This window comes from Rhinopithecus roxellana, chromosome 4, assembly GCF_007565055.1.
Source record: "Rhinopithecus roxellana isolate Shanxi Qingling chromosome 4, ASM756505v1, whole genome shotgun sequence".
NCBI lineage: Eukaryota > Metazoa > Chordata > Mammalia > Primates > Cercopithecidae > Rhinopithecus > Rhinopithecus roxellana.
This window is the reverse complement of record NC_044552.1, coordinates 46522958-46541963: the sequence shown is the minus strand read 5'-3', so window position 1 is coordinate 46541963 and position 19006 is coordinate 46522958. Positions and strand designations below refer to the sequence as shown.

Below are 19006 nucleotides of genomic sequence, written 5' to 3'. Positions count from 1 at the left end.
TCTTCCTGCTTCAGTCTCCGAAGGTTGTATGTTTCCTGGAACTTAGTCATTTCCTCTAGATTTTCTAATTCGTGAAAAATGCACAATTATTTCTAATTAACTTACAGATCTATCATCTGTATGACTGAAAAAAAAAAAGACTTTTCTGTATTAAATTTTTAATAAGTATTTTGACTTACCATTGCAGTTTCTTATTAAAGTATCTAAAAATTTCTAGATTTTGTCCTAAAACAACTTTTATATTTCAAATTCTTCTGTATTCTTATTTATGTGAATATTTCTAGTGGTCTATCTTTATTTTTCATGAAATAATATAGAGATTACATGTATCCACTATAAGTTGTTTTTCTATGAAATAGTTTATTTTTTCATCTGATTTCCATCCATGATTCTTTTACATTTTTATAGATTCTATGCTTTAGGAAATAGGCATATAATTTACATTTGAAAATTATGTTGAATTTTTTTCTTTCTCAGAGTTTGCATGTTTTTCATTTTGTTTACATTACCTTCTCTCATATGCCTTTTACATAATTTTTAGAGTAGAATATAAGAAGATTGTATAAAGTTTTAAAATTTTATTATGCAGCTATTTTTTGATTATTTGTGCTTGTTAGCAAGGAGTGTAATTAAAGTTGTTTCTCCTCTTCCTGTTGAATGGACATCTTAGCCTGAGAATGCTGCAATGTTTTATGTAACTCTTGAGCCTGGAGTGCCCTGATAACCATACAGCTAAGTAATCATTTAGATAAAAAGAGGAAAGCAGTTGCACCCATGGGCAATTACCTTTTTTATTAATAAGCTGTTAGACAATTAAGGGGAGCTTAGATGGTCTCTCGAGTGTGGTATTGTACTAAGTTGTGGGTAAATAACCTTGTTTGTGTGCTGGCTTATTTTCTGTTGTCAGGGTGCCCATTCCGTCACAGTGATCCAGAGCTGCTGAAGCAAAAGTTGCAGTCATACAAGATCTCTCCTGGAGGGATAAGCCAGGTAGGTCATATTCTTCTCTCTGCATCTGCAGTAATGAGGCCTCAGACAGATCTCTTGGTTTTATTTAATGTTCTTGCAGTGATGCTGTGTACTACTTGTCAGGCCTCATACCAGACATCTTGTCTTCAAGACGAATTAAGTTAAAACCTTGACTTACCTGGTTTGGACTCTTTGGAAATTCTAGTTCTTCTGTCTGCTAAGCTGCATTTTTATTTTTCCTAATCATAAAGGAAGCTGGAAACCATCCCCCCCGCCTCAATTTGTTTTACTGTCTCAACTGAGGACTACATCTTTAAAAATAAAATTTTTGAGCAATGCATGGAGCTTATTAATGAAGCTGAAAATTAATGACAGCATATTTCATTTTGGGAAATTGCTTTCTGAGCAGATGATAATGTAGTACGTACTGGCTGAAAGTTCGGATAGGCATTAGTTACTGCTGTGTGTCATCTACACTTCTGATGGTAGACCTAATCGTTTGTCAAAATACTTTGTCTTATGAACAATGGAAATGCTCAAATATGTAAAACCAAATGTCAAAGACTACATTTTAGTCAGTCTACCTTAAAAAAATTAACATTGTGACATAGCAAAGACTGTTTTCTGTAGTGTGCTTTCAAGTTTACTGGAATTTTGAAGGAATTGGGGAAGAGCTTCTGCTTCCTTAGCTTAAGAAGAACATTATATATTTTAGAGTTAGAACATCTAAATCGTCATACATCTTTAAATTGTTATTTTTATTTAAAGAAAATCATTACTCTAGACAACTTTACTGCTTCTTCTGTGTCCAAAGTTCAGATACCAAACCTTGCATAGTTTTTTAGTACTTCAAGCAAAGCAGTGTTCAAGGTGCCGTGGGGTATGCAAGGAAGAATCAGATGTAAATCCTGCTCCCACAAAACCAGTGTTTGAAAAAAAAAACACCATAAACACCAAGTGTCATGAGAGGTACATATAGACTGTCTTTGGTCTTCTGATGAGGGAAAGATTATAACCAGCTGAAGAGGTCCAGGAACCCTTTATGGAAGAGATGCCCTTTGAATTAGGCCTTGCACTAAGGTTGGGAATTAGGGAGAGAGAATGCACAAATGAAAGACTGTAAGAGTATTAGGATTTCAAGCTTAGGATAACCAATACATAAACACTAATAGGTAACTTAAAGGAAGTATAGTTGGTTTTGGTTTGAGTGACTTAATTTTGGTGGTTAAAAACTGCTGCTAACAAATTTGATAGGGAATCTGGAAATAAAGAATTAGTGGCTTTTTTTTTTAAGCAATCGTAAATAATCACCTTTTTGAAAACAATACAAGTTCTTAACATTTCTATGTTAATATATTATGTCTGCATTTAAATGGCATTAATGTGGGTTTGGGGCATTAGGGAATTTAGGACTAGAAATCTGGTGGTCTTTTCAGTTAGAATTGTAGCATAGGGAGAAAGCCATTCTCTTTTATGGAGTCCTAGGATGTGACATGTCATGATGCATAGGTAGGAAGTCAGTGGTAGAACCAAAAATTGAAGCCAGGCTTTCTGACGCTTAATTTTTTTTTTTTTTTTTCCTGAACTCCACTCTACTTTAGAGCTTATTATCATGAGTTTGCTGGGGGAGAGAAGAGGTAGGGAGTCAAAAGCTGTGTTTCAAAATGTCATCTTGGCCAGTCCTTCTCTCTGTCAAGCATTAAAAGGAGGTGGGATCAATGAAGACTGAATAGAAAGGGGGAGAGAGGGAGAAAATACATTAGGGAAGTGAAGTATCACAGAAGTCAAGGAGAAAACTTTGAGAAGAGAATAAGTTCCACAGAGTCCCTTGTAGCAGAGATTTTTTTCATGAAGAGAACTGAGAAAAGGTGGTTGGATATGCTGAGAGGATTCTTTGACTTTGACTTTGGTGAGGTGTCAGTAAAATGGTGGAAACCAAAAACAAGATTATACTTAAAAAATTAATGAAAGAAAGACAGTAAATAACCTTTTCAAAAAATGTGTCAGGCCAGGTGCAGGCGCTCGTACCTGTAATGCTAGCACTTAGGGAGGCTGAGGCAGGCAGATTGCTGAGCCTAGACATTCAAGACCAGTGTAGGTAACATTGCAAAAACCTGTCTCTACAAAAAATACAAAAAATTAGCAGAGTGTGGTGGCATGCAACTGTAGCCTCAGCTACTCAGGAGGCTGGGGTGGAAGAATCACCTGAGCCCAAGAAGTTGAGGCTACAGGGAGCCGTGATCGTCCCACTGCACTCCAGCATTGACAATGGAGTGAGAACCTGTCTCAAGAAAAAAAAAACAGTGCCAGTAAAGGGGATGCTAGAGTGGTATTCGCTTAAGCATCATAGGATGGTTCATTTCTGGGTTTAAGACCTGAGCCTATCTGTAGGAAGAGGAGAAGAAAAGAACTGTCAGAGAGGGTGGGCTTGATGAAGATATGAAAGAAAGAAAATCTCTCTCTAACCAAGCAGAATTAAGCTCTCTTTCCTTTATACTATGACTGTATTGTACATGCCTTTGCTCTTAACATTTGTTACACTTGATTGTAATTATTTGTTTACCTGTTCATCTTTTCCAATAGTTTGTGAGTTTCCTGAAAGGAGGACTGGATTTTTACTTAACTTTCTGTCTCATAGTAATCCAATGAGTTACACTTGTTAGGTGCTTTTAAAATGTTGGAAGAGTGAATGGGCATATTTAGGTATGAGGTGGATCCTAGAGTGTGCATGGTAGTATGCAGAGAGAGACAAATAAAAGACACAAGTGAAAAAGTAACTTACTGGAGGAAGGACGATATGTACTGGAACCAAAGGATGGTGACAGAGAAAGGCATACCCCTCAGCAGTGTGAGAATATAGAGAAAATAGTTAAGACACAGCAAAGGGAAGTTGATGGAGTGTAGCAACTGGTCTTACTCTTCCTTGTAAATAAAGGTCATCAGCTGGAGAGTAAAGGGATTATGAATGATATTCTGGTTATAGAAAAGGTTAGAAACTACCACCAACAAATGTGATAGGGAATCTAGAAGAAATTAGAGATGTTTTTTAGCAGTCATAAAGAATCTCCTTTAAAAAAATATCTTAATTTATTAACATTATCTCAAGAAAACTAATGTTTATAGTTAGTAGTAATGACCATGTTTGTATATTCTTTGCTTTTGACTCTACTGTATTTCTCCATTTGCCCTTGATCCATAAGTATACCCCTTACTTAGCTGATGCTGGTTAGTAATTTTCACATTACCCTTTAGACCTGCATTGTAACTTTTATCTGAGATGAACACAGATGTATAGTGCATGCGGGCAAGCTGTAAATAATATTTTGCTTTTATTTGATGTCTTTATTGAGTGGATCTCACTAAAGTGAAGCAGCTGGTGGACTGTATTCTAAAGGGCAGAGAGTTAATGGATGAAAAATCCATGTAAAACATTTTGATAAGGTTGAATTTTGCAGGTTGGCCTAAGTGCAGATTAGATCTTGAAAACTCCAAGTGTACGTGAAAATATTGAATGAGAGTTAAGAAAAACATCATTAAAATGTATGTAAGGTAGAACTCATTGTGGTTATTTTTATCTCAGAGAAAACTACTTGAAAAATATACTTTCAACTATAGGAAACAGATTTTTTTTTTTTGAGGGAGAGTCTCACTCTGTCTTCCAGGCTGGAGTGCAATGGTGCGATCTCGGCTCACTGCAACCACTAGTTCACGCGACTCTCCCGCCTCAGCGTCCTGAGTAGCTAGGATTACAGGCACCCTCCACCATGCCCAGCTAATTTTTGTATTTTTGTAGGGATGAGGTTTCACTTGGGTGATCTCCCTGCCTCGGCCTCCCAAAGCACCGGGATTACAGGTGTGAGCCACCACACCTGGCCAAGAAATAGATGTTTTAAGTAATCAAAATGTTGGTGATCAGAAAAGGGATCATTGTGACTCAGCTGGCATTGCTGATTTTTTTTTTTTTTTACAAAGCATCCTTGTAGGATCACATTTCATTTTCCTTTTTAATTAACCTTAATAGTGTTACAAAATCACTGAAAATTAATGAGCTTGGTATCCAGCTTAAGAAACAGCAATTAAACAGAATATGGCCAAAGAAAATGGTTACCCCTGCATTTATTCCCCTCTCCTCCCCGAAAAGAGAAATACACAGCAGTCAATTCACCAACACGATATAAAAATTGTAAATATTTATGCCCCAACATAGCTTCAAAATACATGAATTAATAACAGAGAATTGAAAAGAGAACTAGACAAATCCACAGTTATATTTGAAGACTTCAGCACTCCTCTTAATAATTAACAGAATAAGCAGGCAGAAAGTCAGGAAAGATACAGAAGCCTTGAATAATACTGTCAACCAATGTTACCTGTCAACCAACTTTACCTAGTTAACATCTGTAGAACATGTTACCCAGCAACAGGAGACATGAAATAGTAACCCAGGTAGATCATAGTCTAGATCTTCAAAATCCATTACAAATGTAAATAATGTGAAATCCTATAAAGCAGGATTTAAAGCAGAGCAATAAAGCAAGAAAAACAAACAAAAGATTAGAAAGGAGGAAAGAAAACCTTTTTCTATTCTCAAAGTGATTATCAGTGTAAAAAAAAATCTCAAAGAACCTAGCAAGATGCTACTGTAACTAGTAGGTGGCGGGATACTAACTCAATATACAAAAATCAATTCTATTTCTTACAGTGAACAATTGGAAATTAAACATTTCAGAAAGCATTAGGTTGCTGCAAACATAATTGTGGCTTTTACCGCAAATACTTTTTTAGCAACCTAATACTATATACAGTAGTACCAGAAATCCAAAATATACATAAGATCTTTATGTGAAAGACTGATGAAAATGAAAAACAAAGTGGAGACACATGTTTCTTGATTTCAAGACTTACTGAAAACCATTGTAATTTAGTTGGTGTGATATTAGGGAAATGATGAAGACAGATTAATTGGACAGAATAGAGTTCAGAAATAGACCCACATATATATGGGCAACTGATTTTTAAACAAAGGTGCCAGGGCAATATAATAAAGAAATGGTAATGCAGAGTTCCAGAACAACTCTAGAGTTCTAGAACAAGTAGATCTAGAACAATTGGATATCCAAATGCAAAAAGTCTAGACATATACCTCCCAGCTTATATAAAAATTATAAAAATGGATTATAGAACTAAGTAACTGTAAAATGTTAAACTTATAGAAGAAAACAGAATATCTGCACGACCTTGGGTTTGGTGTGTTCCCTGAAAGAAAATAGTGATAAATTAGACTTTACCAAAATTAAAAATTTTGCTCTGCAAAAAACAGCTTTAAGAGAGCAAGATAAGCCACAGACTGGAAGAAAATATTTGCAAATCATATATTTCATAAAAGATGTGAATCCAAAGAATATAAAGAACTCTCAAAACTCAGTAATTAGAAAACAGTTTTTTAAATGGGAGTAGACAATTCACCAAAGAAAAAGTATGAATGGTAAATATAAGCACATGAAAAAGTAAATAGCTCATTAGTGAAATGAAATTTAAAATTACAATGAATACCATGATATGTCAAATAGAATTGGTCCAATTTAAAAAAATCTAGCAATACTAAGTGGTGGTGAGGATGCAGAGCAACTGAAAGTCTCATACAATACTGGAGGAAATGCAAGTGGAAGAGCCACTTTGAAAAGGAGTGTGGTAATTTCTTATAAAGTGAAGCTTACACATGCTATGTGACACAGTGATACCTGTAACTAGTATTTATAGAATTGAAATAAAAGTGTAAGTCCACATAAAAATCTATTCCTAAGTGTTTATAGTGTAGGCATTATTCATAATTGCCAAAAACTAGAAACAACCCAGATGTTCTTCAGTGTGTGATTGAATAAACAAATTGTGGTATAGTCATACAATGGAATATTAGTTGGCAATAGAAAGGAACAAATTACTGATACACCCATTGACATGTAAGGTTCTCAAATGCATTATACCAGATGAAAGAAGTCAGACTCAAAAGCACTATAGTGTCTAATTCCATTTGTATGACAAATCTATAGGTACAGAGTGATTGCTGGGAGCAGGAGAGGTGTTAGTTATAAAGGACAGGGGAAATATTTTTGGGTAATGGGAATGATCTGTCTTGATTGCAAATATCAAAACTGAATTTGTCAAATTTTACAGAACTATGATAAAAGGAAATATATTTTATTTAAAAACTTTCTTTACTTTTTTAGGAAAAATCTTAGTCCCTGAGTAAAAAGGGGATATATTTTACTGTATGGAAATTATACCTTAATTTTTTTCTTTTTTTGTTTCTTTTTTCTTTCTTTCTTTCTTTCTTTCTTTTTTAATTGGGTCTTGCTCTGTCACACAGGCTGGCGTGCAGTAGTGTGATCAAATCTCATTGGAACCTTGAACTCCTGGGCCTAAGTGATCCTCTTGCCTCAGTCTCATAAGTAGCTGGGGTTACAGGTGCACATCACCATGCCCAGCTCATTTTTTACTTTTTTGTAGAGATAGAGATCTTGCTATGTTGCCTAGGCTGGTCTTGAACTCATGGCTCAAGCAGTCCTGTTGCCTTGGCATCCCAAAGTGCTGGGATTACAGATGTGAACCACTTTTTTTTTTTTTAAATGGGGGGAAAAGAAAAGGGTAGATGGTAAGTAGCATAATGAGCCAAAATGTTTACTTTTCCTAATAAAAATGCAGTAGATTAAGTTTATATCAGGAACTCAAAGTATAAACATATAATTTAGAGTGACATAGACAACATCCTATGTAATAAAAAATGGAAATGGTTAAAGTAATTGCCTCTTGGGAACTAAGCAAACAGTGGGAAGAAATGTGATATGAGAACTGTTGATTTTAATAATAAGCCGTAATGCACTTCAGTTTTTTTTTCCTTACATGCATTACTTTGATTAAAGGTTGGAAAGAAAGTTTAATGTTATTAATGAAGTTGAAGTTAAATTGTCGTGTGCCTAATGGATAGGTAGTAATAGTAGTAGTACTGGATGACTGCAAGGTTTTTGGGTATGAAATTCTAACCCTTATCCCTCTGAGCTCCCAGTACCTAGCACAGTATCTGGTCCATGTTAGGGACTGTGAAGGATCTGAGATTTTACCCTACTTGCAAGGTAAGAACTTAGCTGCCACACTTTTATGGATTCTGGCAGAAGACATGCCAATTCCAGCAATAGCAGTATGTCAGCCTTTTCTTGCATTCATTCCTTGAACCCTACTTCCCACGGAGCAACATGAAGGCCAGGTACTACCTGCACATGCAGTGGCTTGTGTTAGAGGAGAGAACCCCTGAGTTTAGGGAATCGGAACCTTTTATTACGGATAGTAAGTATGTCTACTCTTTATTATTGATTTTTAATTAATTAATTTGTTGAGAAAGAGTTTCATTCTTGTTGCCCAGGCTGGAGTGCAATGGCGTGATCTCTGCTCACTGCAACCTCCACCTCCTGGGTTCAAGCAATTCTCCTGCCATATGTCTCCTCTTTAATCCAGTGGAAGGCACTATTGTCTTCCAGGGGTGTTCATTATATCAGAGGTCCCCAACCCCTGGGCCATGGACTGGTACTGGTCCATGGCCTGTTAGGAACAGCAGGAGGGGTGAGCCAGGGCTAGCAAGCATTACTGCCTGAGCTCCACCTCCTGTCAGATCAGTGGCCGTGTTAGATTCTCATAGGAGCCCGAACCCTTTTGTGAACTGTGCATGCGAGGGAACTAGGTTGTGTGCTCCTTATGAGAATCGAACTAATGTCTGATGATCTGAGGTGGAACAGTTTCATCCTGAAACCACCTCCCCACCCTGGCCCGTGGAAAAATTGTCTTCCATGAAACTGGTCCCTGGTTCCAAAAAGGTTGGAGACCACTGCGTTACATGAACATCCTTGAAAAAGTGGTCTGGAGTAAAAGCCATTGTTGCCTCTATTTGCAAAATGTTCAGAAATTTAAGACTACTGGAAAATTATTTCTTAGGAATACATAGCTGATGACCAATGAATAATATATAGATATGCAATCTATATTGGTCATTTCTTACTGGTACCTCAGCTTTTTCTCCTTAAAATATTGTTGTACATTTTAATCTCACTACTTTCATTAATTTCCTTTCAAAATTGGCAGTGAGTTAAAAATCCTTTCAATGTGTTGTTAGTTTTAGTATCGTATCTGTCTATCAATAGTTTCTGCCTAAGTTAGATGTCTGAAGTTTCTAATTATTCTAAAAACACTTTTTTTTTTTTAGTTTTTATTTTCCACTTCAGCTTTTCCTTTAAAAACCTGCAATTTTATGATAGAAATATATATATTTTGAGATACAGAAATTTTAGAACTGGGCGCAGTGGCTCACGCCTGAATCCCAGCACTTTGGGAAGCCAAGGCCTATGGATTGCTTGAGCCCAGGAGTTCGAGACCAGCCTGGGTAACATGGCAAAACCCAGTCTTTACAAAAAAAATACAAAGATTAGCCAGGCATGGAGGCATGCACCTGTAGTGTCAGCTGTGCAGGAGGCTGAGGTGGGAGCATTGCTGGATTGCTTGAGCTCAAGGGATTGAGTGAGCCATGATTGCGCCAGTGCACTCCAGCCTGGGCCACAGAGTGAGACCCTGTCTCAAAAAAAAAAAAAAAAAAAAACAATTAAGAATATGTGTTCAAAATATCGACAGTAAAATATCTCATTGGTCTTAAATGGTTTGTTTCTCTGAAAAAGTTATTTTCTGTTGTGGAAAGATGCACATGAAATTTTCAAATTGTACTTTGTTTCATAGACTTATAACAGTGTGCTATGTCCTATTTTAATAGAAAAATTGGGGCTGGCCACAGTGGCTCACGCCTGTAATCTCAGCACTTTGGAAGGCTGAGGTGAGAGGATTGCTTGAAGCCAGGAGTTGGAGACCACCCTAGGCAACATAGGGAGACCCTGCCTTTAAAAAAATAATAAAAATAACGGTTGTGGTGGTGCACACCTGTAGTTCTAGCTATCTGGGAGGCTGAAGCAGGAAGATCACTTGAGCCTAGTAATAGTTACAGTAAGCTATAATTGTGCCACTATACTCCATCCTGGAAGACAGAGCAAGACTCCGTCTCTCCAAAAATAAATAAACAATACATAAAGTTTATAGGAAAATTGTCTTTTTGTTATACTAAATCACTTATGGCCATATATTTAATTCTCACAGAGCTTAATAAATAAATAATAATCGCTGCCTATAGACTAATCTAAAGGTGGTAGTTCATTGTAATATATACCACAATGAAGTTAACATCTTTTATTGTAATCTCTGAATGCTATTACTCCTTAATAGTTTTTCTTTCTTATGTGTGCTGGATCTGTCTCTGGAAATAGAACAATTTGAAGTCATGGTAGTTTGTTTTATTTTTGGCCTGCTTGTGCCAAGCATTGTGATGGAGACTTTACACAAATAAACTGTATCTCGTTTGATTCCCACCACTACATTATCCCTATTTTATAGATGAGAAAGCTGAGGTTTGGAGAAGGCAAGAAACTGCTCAGAACCATAGAACTAATATATGATAAGGCCAGAATTCACACCTATGCCTGACACTGAAGCTGAAGTTTCTTACAAGACATTGTTCTGATTCTCTGTAGTATTTTTCTATTTTAAATTCAGCTGAAATTCTTTTTGGTTTCCTCTTTCATGGAAAGCCATCACTGTGAAGTGAATGGTAATTCTTATGTACCTAAACTTAAGAAAATGTATAATGCATTTTCGAAACACTGACAAATGTGAAATAAAGATGAGAATAATTCACAAAATGTAAATTATATATGGTAACATATTTTCAAAAGATCTGGTTGCTTTTTTTATTGAGGTGAAAGTCACATAACATACAAATAAGTATTTTAAAGTGTACAATTCAGTGCGTTTAGTACATTCACAATATTTTACAACTACTATTTTTATCAAGTTCCAAACCTTTTCATCACCCCCAAAGAAAACCTCATACCTATTAAACAATCACCTCCTGCCACCCCGAGAAACCAGTAATCTGCTTTCTATCTCTATGGATTTACCTATTCTGAATATTTCACAAAATAGCATCATACACTGTCTGGCCTACTTCATATAGCATGTTTACAAGGTTCATTTGTGTTTTGCTCTTTTTAATGGCTGAATAATACTCCATTATATGTCTGAACCACATTTTGTTTATCCATTCATCCTTTGATGGACACTGGGTTGTTTCCACCAAGTGGGTGACTTTAAAACTGTATCTCACAGTTTTGGAAGCCAGCAGTTAAGGTGTTGGCAGGGTTAGCCCCTTCTGAGAGCTGTGAGGGAGAATCTGTTCCAGGCCTTTTTCTCAGCTTCTGGTGGTTTGTTGGCAGTCTTTGACTTGTAGATGCATCACTCCAATCTCTATCTTTATTTTCACATGGCATCCTCCGTTTATGTCTTCTCACCATCTTTCCTCTGTGCATTCTGTCTTTGTCTAGTTTCCTGTTTTTAGGAGGATACCGGTAATATTGGATTAAGGCTTACCTTAATGACCTTATTTTGATTACCTCTGTAAATACCCTATTTCCAAATAAGATCACATTTTTAGGTAGTTGGAGTTAGGACTTCAACATGTCTTTATTTGAGGGACACAATTCATTTCATAACACCATCCTTTTAAGTATGAAGTGATATCTCCTTGTGGTTTTGATTTGCATTTTTCTAATGACTAATGATGTTGAGCATCTTTTTATATGCTTTTTGGCCATTTGTATATGTTCTTTGAAGAAATGTCTATCCAATTCCTTTGTCTATTTTTGAATTGCGTTGTCTTTTTGTTTAAGAGTTCTTGATATATTTTGGATATAAGACTTTTATCAGATAGATATATGATTTGCAAATATGTTCTCCTAATCTGTAGGTTTTCTTGTCAACAGCTTCTTAATGTCTATTGGTGGACAAAAGATTTTAATTTTGATGAAGTTTGTTTTCTTTTGTTACTTGTGCTTTTAGTGTCATAATTATCTATAGTCAACTTCAAGGTTGTGAATATTGACATCTATGGCTTTGTATAAAAGTTTTATAGCTCTAGCTTTTATATTTAGGTCATTGATTCCTTTTGAGTTAATTTTTGTAGATGGTATGATGTAGGGGTTTATCTTCATTCTTTTGCTTGTGAATATCCAGTTTTCTAACACTATTTCTTGAAGAAACAATTTCCCCATTGATGGTCTTGCACCCTTGTCAAAACTCAATTGGACATAGATGTATGGGATGATTTCTGGAATATCAATTTCTACTGTACTGGTCTATCTGTCTGTCCTTAGGCCAGCCAGTACCATGCTGTTTTGATTTCTGTACCTTGTATTGAGTTTTGAAATCAGGAAGCATGAATCTTCCAATTTTGTTCTTTTTCAATATTATTTTGGCTATGTGGAGCTCCTTGCAATTCCATTTGAATTTGAGGATCAACTTTTTTATTTCTGCAAAAACAGCCATTAGAACTTTGATAGGGATTACACTGAATCTGTAGATAGTGTATAAAGAGGAATCATGGTGGATGGGCAGCAGGACTAGATTGCAGCTCCGGACAGAGCAGCATGTGGAGGCTTGCATTGTGAATTTTAGCTCCAGATCGACTGCGGGAACAAACCAGCAATCCTGAGAGGACCCTCAGACTCTCTGAAGGAAGCTGACTGCTCCTGCAGGACCTGGGAGATACCCCAAATACTCTGGGAGGTGAAAGCTTTGGGCAAGTTTTCAAGCCCGCCCTCTGCCTGGAAACAGATCTGGGGCTGTTGTTGGGGGGCATGGTGGGAGTGAGACCAGCCCTGCAGTTTGCATGGGAGCTGGGTGAGGCCTGTGGCTGCTGGCTTTCCCCCACTTCCTTGACAACCTGCATGACTCAGTAGAGGCAGCCATAATCCTCCAACTCCAGTGACCTGGGAATCTCACCCCATCCCCCACAGCAGCCGCAGCAAGACCCACCCAAGAAGAGTCTGAGCTTGGACATGCCTAGCCGCCCCCTCCCCCCCCCCGCCCCAGTCCTTCCCTACCCAGCCAGGTAGCAGAAGACAAAGGACATAATCTTGGGAATTCTAGGGCCTCGCCCACTGCTGGTCCCTCTCTGCACTACTACAGCTGATGCTCTCTGGAAAGCGCCACCTCTTGGCAAGAGGCCAACCAGCACAAAAATAGAGCATTAAATCACCAAAACTGAGAACCCTCATGGAGTTCATTGCACCTTCCGCCACCTCAAATGGAACAGGCACTGGTATCCGTGGCTGAGAGACCCATAGACGGTTCACATCACAGGACTGTGCAGAAACCCCCAATACTAGCATGGTGCCAGGTAGACTCACTGGATGGTTAAACCCAGAAGAGAGACAACAATCGTTGCGGTTTGGCTCACAGAAAGCCACAACCACAGGACAAGGGGAGAGTACTACATGAAGGAAACACCCTGTGCGCCTAGAAATCTGAACAACAGCATTCAGCCCTCGACCTTCCTTCTCACAGAGCCTACCCAAATAGGATGGGACTAGAAAACCAACCCTGGTAATATGGCAAAACAAGGCTCATCAACACCCACCAAAAATCACATTAGTTCACCGGCAATAGATCCAAACCAAGAAGAAATCCCTGATTTAACTAAAAAAGAATTCAGTAGGTTAGTTATTAAGCTAATCAGGAAGAACCAGGGAAAGGCAAAGCCCAACACAAGGAAATTGAAAAAATGATACAGGGAGTGAAGGGAGAAATATTCAATGAAATAGATAGCTAAAAGAAAAAGCAATACAAAATTCAGGAAACTTTGGATACACTTTTAGAAACGCAAAATGCTCTGGAAAGTCCCAGCAATAGAATTGAACAAGTAGAACAAAGAAATTCAGAGCTTGAAGACAAGGTCTTCGAATTAACCCAATCCAACAAAGACAAAGAAAAAAGAATAAGAAAATATGAACAAAGCCTTGAAGAAGTTTGGGATTATGTTAAACTACCAAACCTAAGAATAATTGGTATTCCTGAAGAAGAAGACAATTCTAAAAGCTTGGAAAACATATTTGAGGGAATAATTGAGGAAAACTTCCTCAGCCTTGCTAGAGACCTAGACATGCAAATATAAGAAGCACAGGGCCAGGCATGGTGGCTCACGCTTGTAATCCCATCACTCTGGGAGGCCGAGGCAGGTGGATCACGAGGTCAGGAGATCGAGACCATTCTGGTTAACACAGTGAAACCCTGTCTCTACTAAAAATACAAAAAATTAGCTGGGTCTGGTGGCGGGTGCCTGTAGTCCCAGCTACTCAGGAGGCTGAGGTTGCAGTGAGCCGACATCATGCCACTGCACTCCAACTTGGGTGACAGAGCGAGACTCCATCTCAACAAAAAGGACTAAGAACACCCAAGAAATTCATTACAAAAAGATCTTTACAGGGGCGGAGCAAGATGGCCGAATAGGAACAGCTCCAGTCTCCACCTCCCAGCGTGAGCGACACAGAAGACCGGTGATTTCTGCATTTTCAACTGAGGTACTGGGGTCATCTCACTAGGGAGTGCCGGACAATCGGTGCTGGTCAGCTGCTGCAGCCCGACCAGCGAGAGCTGAAGTAGGGCGAGGCATCGCCTCACCTGGGAAGCGCAAGGGGGAAGGGAATCCCTTTTCCTAGCCAGGGGAACTGAGACACACAACAACTGGAAAATCGGGTAAGTCCCACCCCAATACTGTGCTTTAAGCAAATGGGCACACCAGGAGATTACATCTCACACCTGGCCGGGAGGGTCCCACGCCCATGGAGCCTCCCTCATTGCTAGCACAGCAGTCTGCGATCTAACCTCAAGGCAGCAGCGAGGGTGGGGGAGGGGCGCCCGCCATTGCTGAGGCTTAAATAGGTAAACAAAGCTGCTGGGAAGCTCGAACTGGGTGGAGCTCACAGCAGCTCAAGGAAACCTGCCTGTCTGTGTAGACTCCACCTCTGGGGACAGGGCACAGCTAAACAACAACAACAACAAAAGCAGCAGAAACCTCTGCAGATGCAAATGACTCTGTCTGACAGCTTTGAAGAGAGCAGTGGATCTCCCGACATGGAGGGTGAGATCTGAGAAGGGACAGACTGCCTGCTCAAGTGGGTCCCTGACCCCTGAATAGCCTAACTGGGAGACATCCCCCACTAGGGGCAGTCTGACACCCCACACCTCACAGGGTGGAGTACACCCCTGAGGTGAGGCTTCCAAAGTAAGAATCAGAAAGGTACACTGACTGTTCAGCAATATCTATCTTCTGCAAACTCTGCTGCTGATACCCAGGCAAACAGGGTCTGGAGTGAACCTCAAGCAATCTCCAACAGACCTATAGCTGAGGGTCCTGACTGTTAGAAGGAAAACTATCAAACAGGAAGGACACCTATACCAAAACCCCATCAGTACGTCACTATCATCAAGGACCAGAGGCAGATAAAACCACAAAGATGGGGAAAAAGCAGGGCAGAAAAGCTGGAAATTCAAAAAATAAGAGCGCATCTCCCCCTGCAAAGGAGCGCAGCTCATCGCCAGCAACGGATCAAAGATGGTCAGAGAATGACTTTGACGAGATGAGAGAAGAAGGCTTCAGTCCATCAAACTTCTCAGAGCTAAAGGAGGAATTACGTACCCAGCGCAAAGAAACGAAAAATCTTGAAAAAAGAGTGGAAGAATTGACAGCTAGAATAATTAATGCAGAGAAGGTCATAAACGAAATGACAGACATGAAAACCATGACACGAGAAATACGTGACAGATGCACAAGCTTCAGTAACCGACTCGATCAACTGAAAGAAAGAGTATCAGCGATTGAGGATCAAATGAATGAAATGAAGCGAGAAGAGAAACCAAAAGAAGAAAAAGAAATGAACAAAGCCTGCAAGAAGTATGGGATTATGTAAAAAGACCAAATCTACGTCTGATTGGGGTGCCTGAAAGTGAGGGGGAAAATGGAACCAACTTGGAAAACACTCTTCAGGATATCATCCAGGAGAACTTCCCCAACCTAGTAGGGCAGGCCAATATTCAAATTCAGGAAATACAGAGAACGCCACAAAGATACTCCTCGAGAAGAGCAACTGCAAGACACATAATTGCCAGATTCACCAAAGTTGAAATGAAGGAAAAAATCTTAAGGGCAGCCAGAGAGAAAGGTTGGATTACCCACAAAGGGAAGCCCATCAGACTAACAGCAGATCTCTCGGCAGAAACTCTACAAGCCAGAAGAGAGTGGGGGCCAATATTCAACGTTCTTAAAGAAAAGAATTTTAAACCCAGAATTTCATATCCAGCCAAACTAAGTTTCATAAGTGAAAGAGAAATAAAATCCTTTACAGATAAGCAAATGCTTAGAGATTTTGTCACCACCAGGCCTGCCTTACAAGAGACCCTGAAGGAAGCCCTAAACATGGAAAGGAACAACCGGTACCAACCATTGCAAAAACATGCCAAAATGTAAAGACCATCGAGGCTAGGAAGAAACTGCATCACATAACGAGCAAAATAACCAGTTAATATCATAATGGCAGGATCAAGTTCACACATAACAATATTAACCTTAAATGTTAATGGACTAAATGCTCCAATTAAAAGACACAGACTGGTAAACTGGATAAAGAGTCAAGACCCATCAGTCTGCTGTATTCAGGAGACCCATCTCACATGCAGAGACATACATAGGCTCAAAATAAAGGGATGGAGGAAGATCTACTAAGCAAATGGAGAACAAAAAAAAAAAAGCAGGGGTTGCAATACTAGTGTCTGATAAAACAGACTTTAAACCATCAAAGATCAAAAGAGACAAAGAAGGCCATTACATAATGGTAAAGGGATCAATTCAACAGGAAGAGCTAACTATCCTAAATATATATGCACCCAATACAAGAGCACCCAGATTCATAAAGCAAGTCCTTAGAGACTTACAAAGAGACTTAGACTCCCATACAATAATAATGGGAGACTTCAACACTCCACTGTCAACATTAGACAGATCAATGAGACAAAGTTAACAAGGATATCCAGGAATTGAACTCATCTCTGCACCAAGCGGACCTTATAGACATCTATAGAACTCTCCACCCCAAATCAACTGAATATACATTCTTCTCAGCACCACATCGCACTTATTCCAAAATTGACCACATAATTGGAAGTAAAGCACTCCTCAGCAAATGTAAAAGAACAGAAATTATAACTGTCTCTCAGACCACAGTGCAATCAAACTAGAACTCAGGACTAAGAAACTCAATCAAAACTGCTCAACTACATGGAAACTGAACAACCTGCTCCTGAATGACTACAGAACGAAATGAAGGCAGAAATAAAGATGTTCTTTGGAACCAATGAGAACAAAGATACAACATACCAGAATCTCTGGGACACATTTAAAGCAGTGTGTAGAGGGAAATTTATAGCACTAAATGCCCACAAGAGAAAGCTGGAAAGATCTAAAATTGACACTCTAACGTCACAATTAAAACAACTAGAGAGGCAAGAGCAAACACATTCAAAAGCTAGCAGAAGGCAAGAAATAACTAAGATCAGAGCAGAACTGAAGGAGATAGAGACACAAAAAAACCCTCCAAAAAATCAATGAATCCAGGAGTTGGTTTTTTGAAAAGATCAACAAAATTGACAGACCGCTAGCAAGACTAATAAAGAAGAAAAGAGAGAGGAATCAAATAGACGCAATAAAAAATGATAAAGGGGATATCACCACCGACCCCACAGAAATACAAACTACCATCAGAGAATACTATAAACACCTCTACGCAAATAAACTAGAAAACCTAGAAGAAATGGATAATTTCCTGGACACTTAGACTCTTCCAAGACTAAACCAGGAAGAAGTTGAATCCCTAAACAGACCAATAGCAGGCTCTGAAATTGAGGCAATAATTAATAGCCTACCAACCAAAAAAAGTCCAGGACCAGATGGATTCACAGCTGAATTCTACCAGAGGTACAAGGAGGAGCTGGTACCATTCCTTCTGAAACTATTCCAATCAATAGAAAAAGAGGGAATCCTCCCTAACTCATTTTATGAGGCCAACATCATCCTGATACCAAAGCCTGGCAGAGACACAACAAAAAAAGAGAATTTTAGACCAATATCCCTGATGAACATCGATGCAAAAATCCTCAATAAAATACTGGCAAACCGGATTCAGCAGCACATCCAAAAGCTTATCCACCATGATCAAGTGGGCTTCATCCCTGGGATGCAAGGCTGGTTCAAAATTAGCAAATCAATAAACGTAATCCAGCATATAAACAGAACCAAAGACAAGAACCACATGATTATCTCAATAGATGCAGAAAAGGCTTTTGACAAAATTCAACAGCCCTTCATGCTAAAAACGCTCAATAAATTCGGTATTGATGGAACGTACCTCAAAATAATAAGAGCTATTTATGACAAACCCACAGCCAATATCATACTGAATGGGCAAAAACTGGAAAAATTCCCTTTGAAAACTGGCACAAGACAGGGATGCCCTCTCTCACTGCTCTTATTCAACATAGTGTTGGAAGTTCTGGCTAGGGCAATCAGGCAAGAGAAAGAAATCAAGGGTATTCAGTTAGGAAAAGAAGAAGTCAAATTGTCCCTGTTTGCAGATGACATGATTGTATATTTAGAAAACCCCATCGACTCAGCCCAAAATCTCCTTAAGCTGATAAGCAACTTCAGCAAAGTCTCAGGATACAAAATTAATGTGCAGAAATCACATGCATTCTTATACACCAGTAACAGACAAACAGAGAGCCAAATCAGGAATGAACTTCCATTCACAATTGCTTCAAAGAGAATAAAATACCTAGGAATCCAACTTACAAGGGATGTAAAGGACCTCTTCAAGGAGAACTACAAACCGCTGCTCAGTGAAATCAAAGAGGACACAAACAAATGGAAGAACATGCCATGCTCATGGATAGGAAGAATCAATATCGTGAAAATGGCCATACTGCCCAAGGTTCTTTATAGATTCAATGCCATCCCCATCAAGCTACCAATGAGTTTCTTCACAGAATTGGAAAAAACTGCTTTAAA

General features: G+C 38.7%; 1 protein-coding gene across 2 annotated transcripts in view; it reads left to right on the top strand.

The window, feature by feature from the left end:
* The window catches only part of PRIM2 (DNA primase subunit 2), a 324570-nt gene that overhangs the window by 276682 nt on the left and 28882 nt on the right, over positions 1–19006 (top strand). For both annotated transcript variants that reach the window (XM_030928221.1, XM_030928220.1), the window contains exon 12: positions 908–990. In XM_030928221.1, the coding sequence (XP_030784081.1) occupies positions 908–990 (83 nt within the window). The remainder of the gene's footprint in view (positions 1–907; positions 991–19006) is intronic.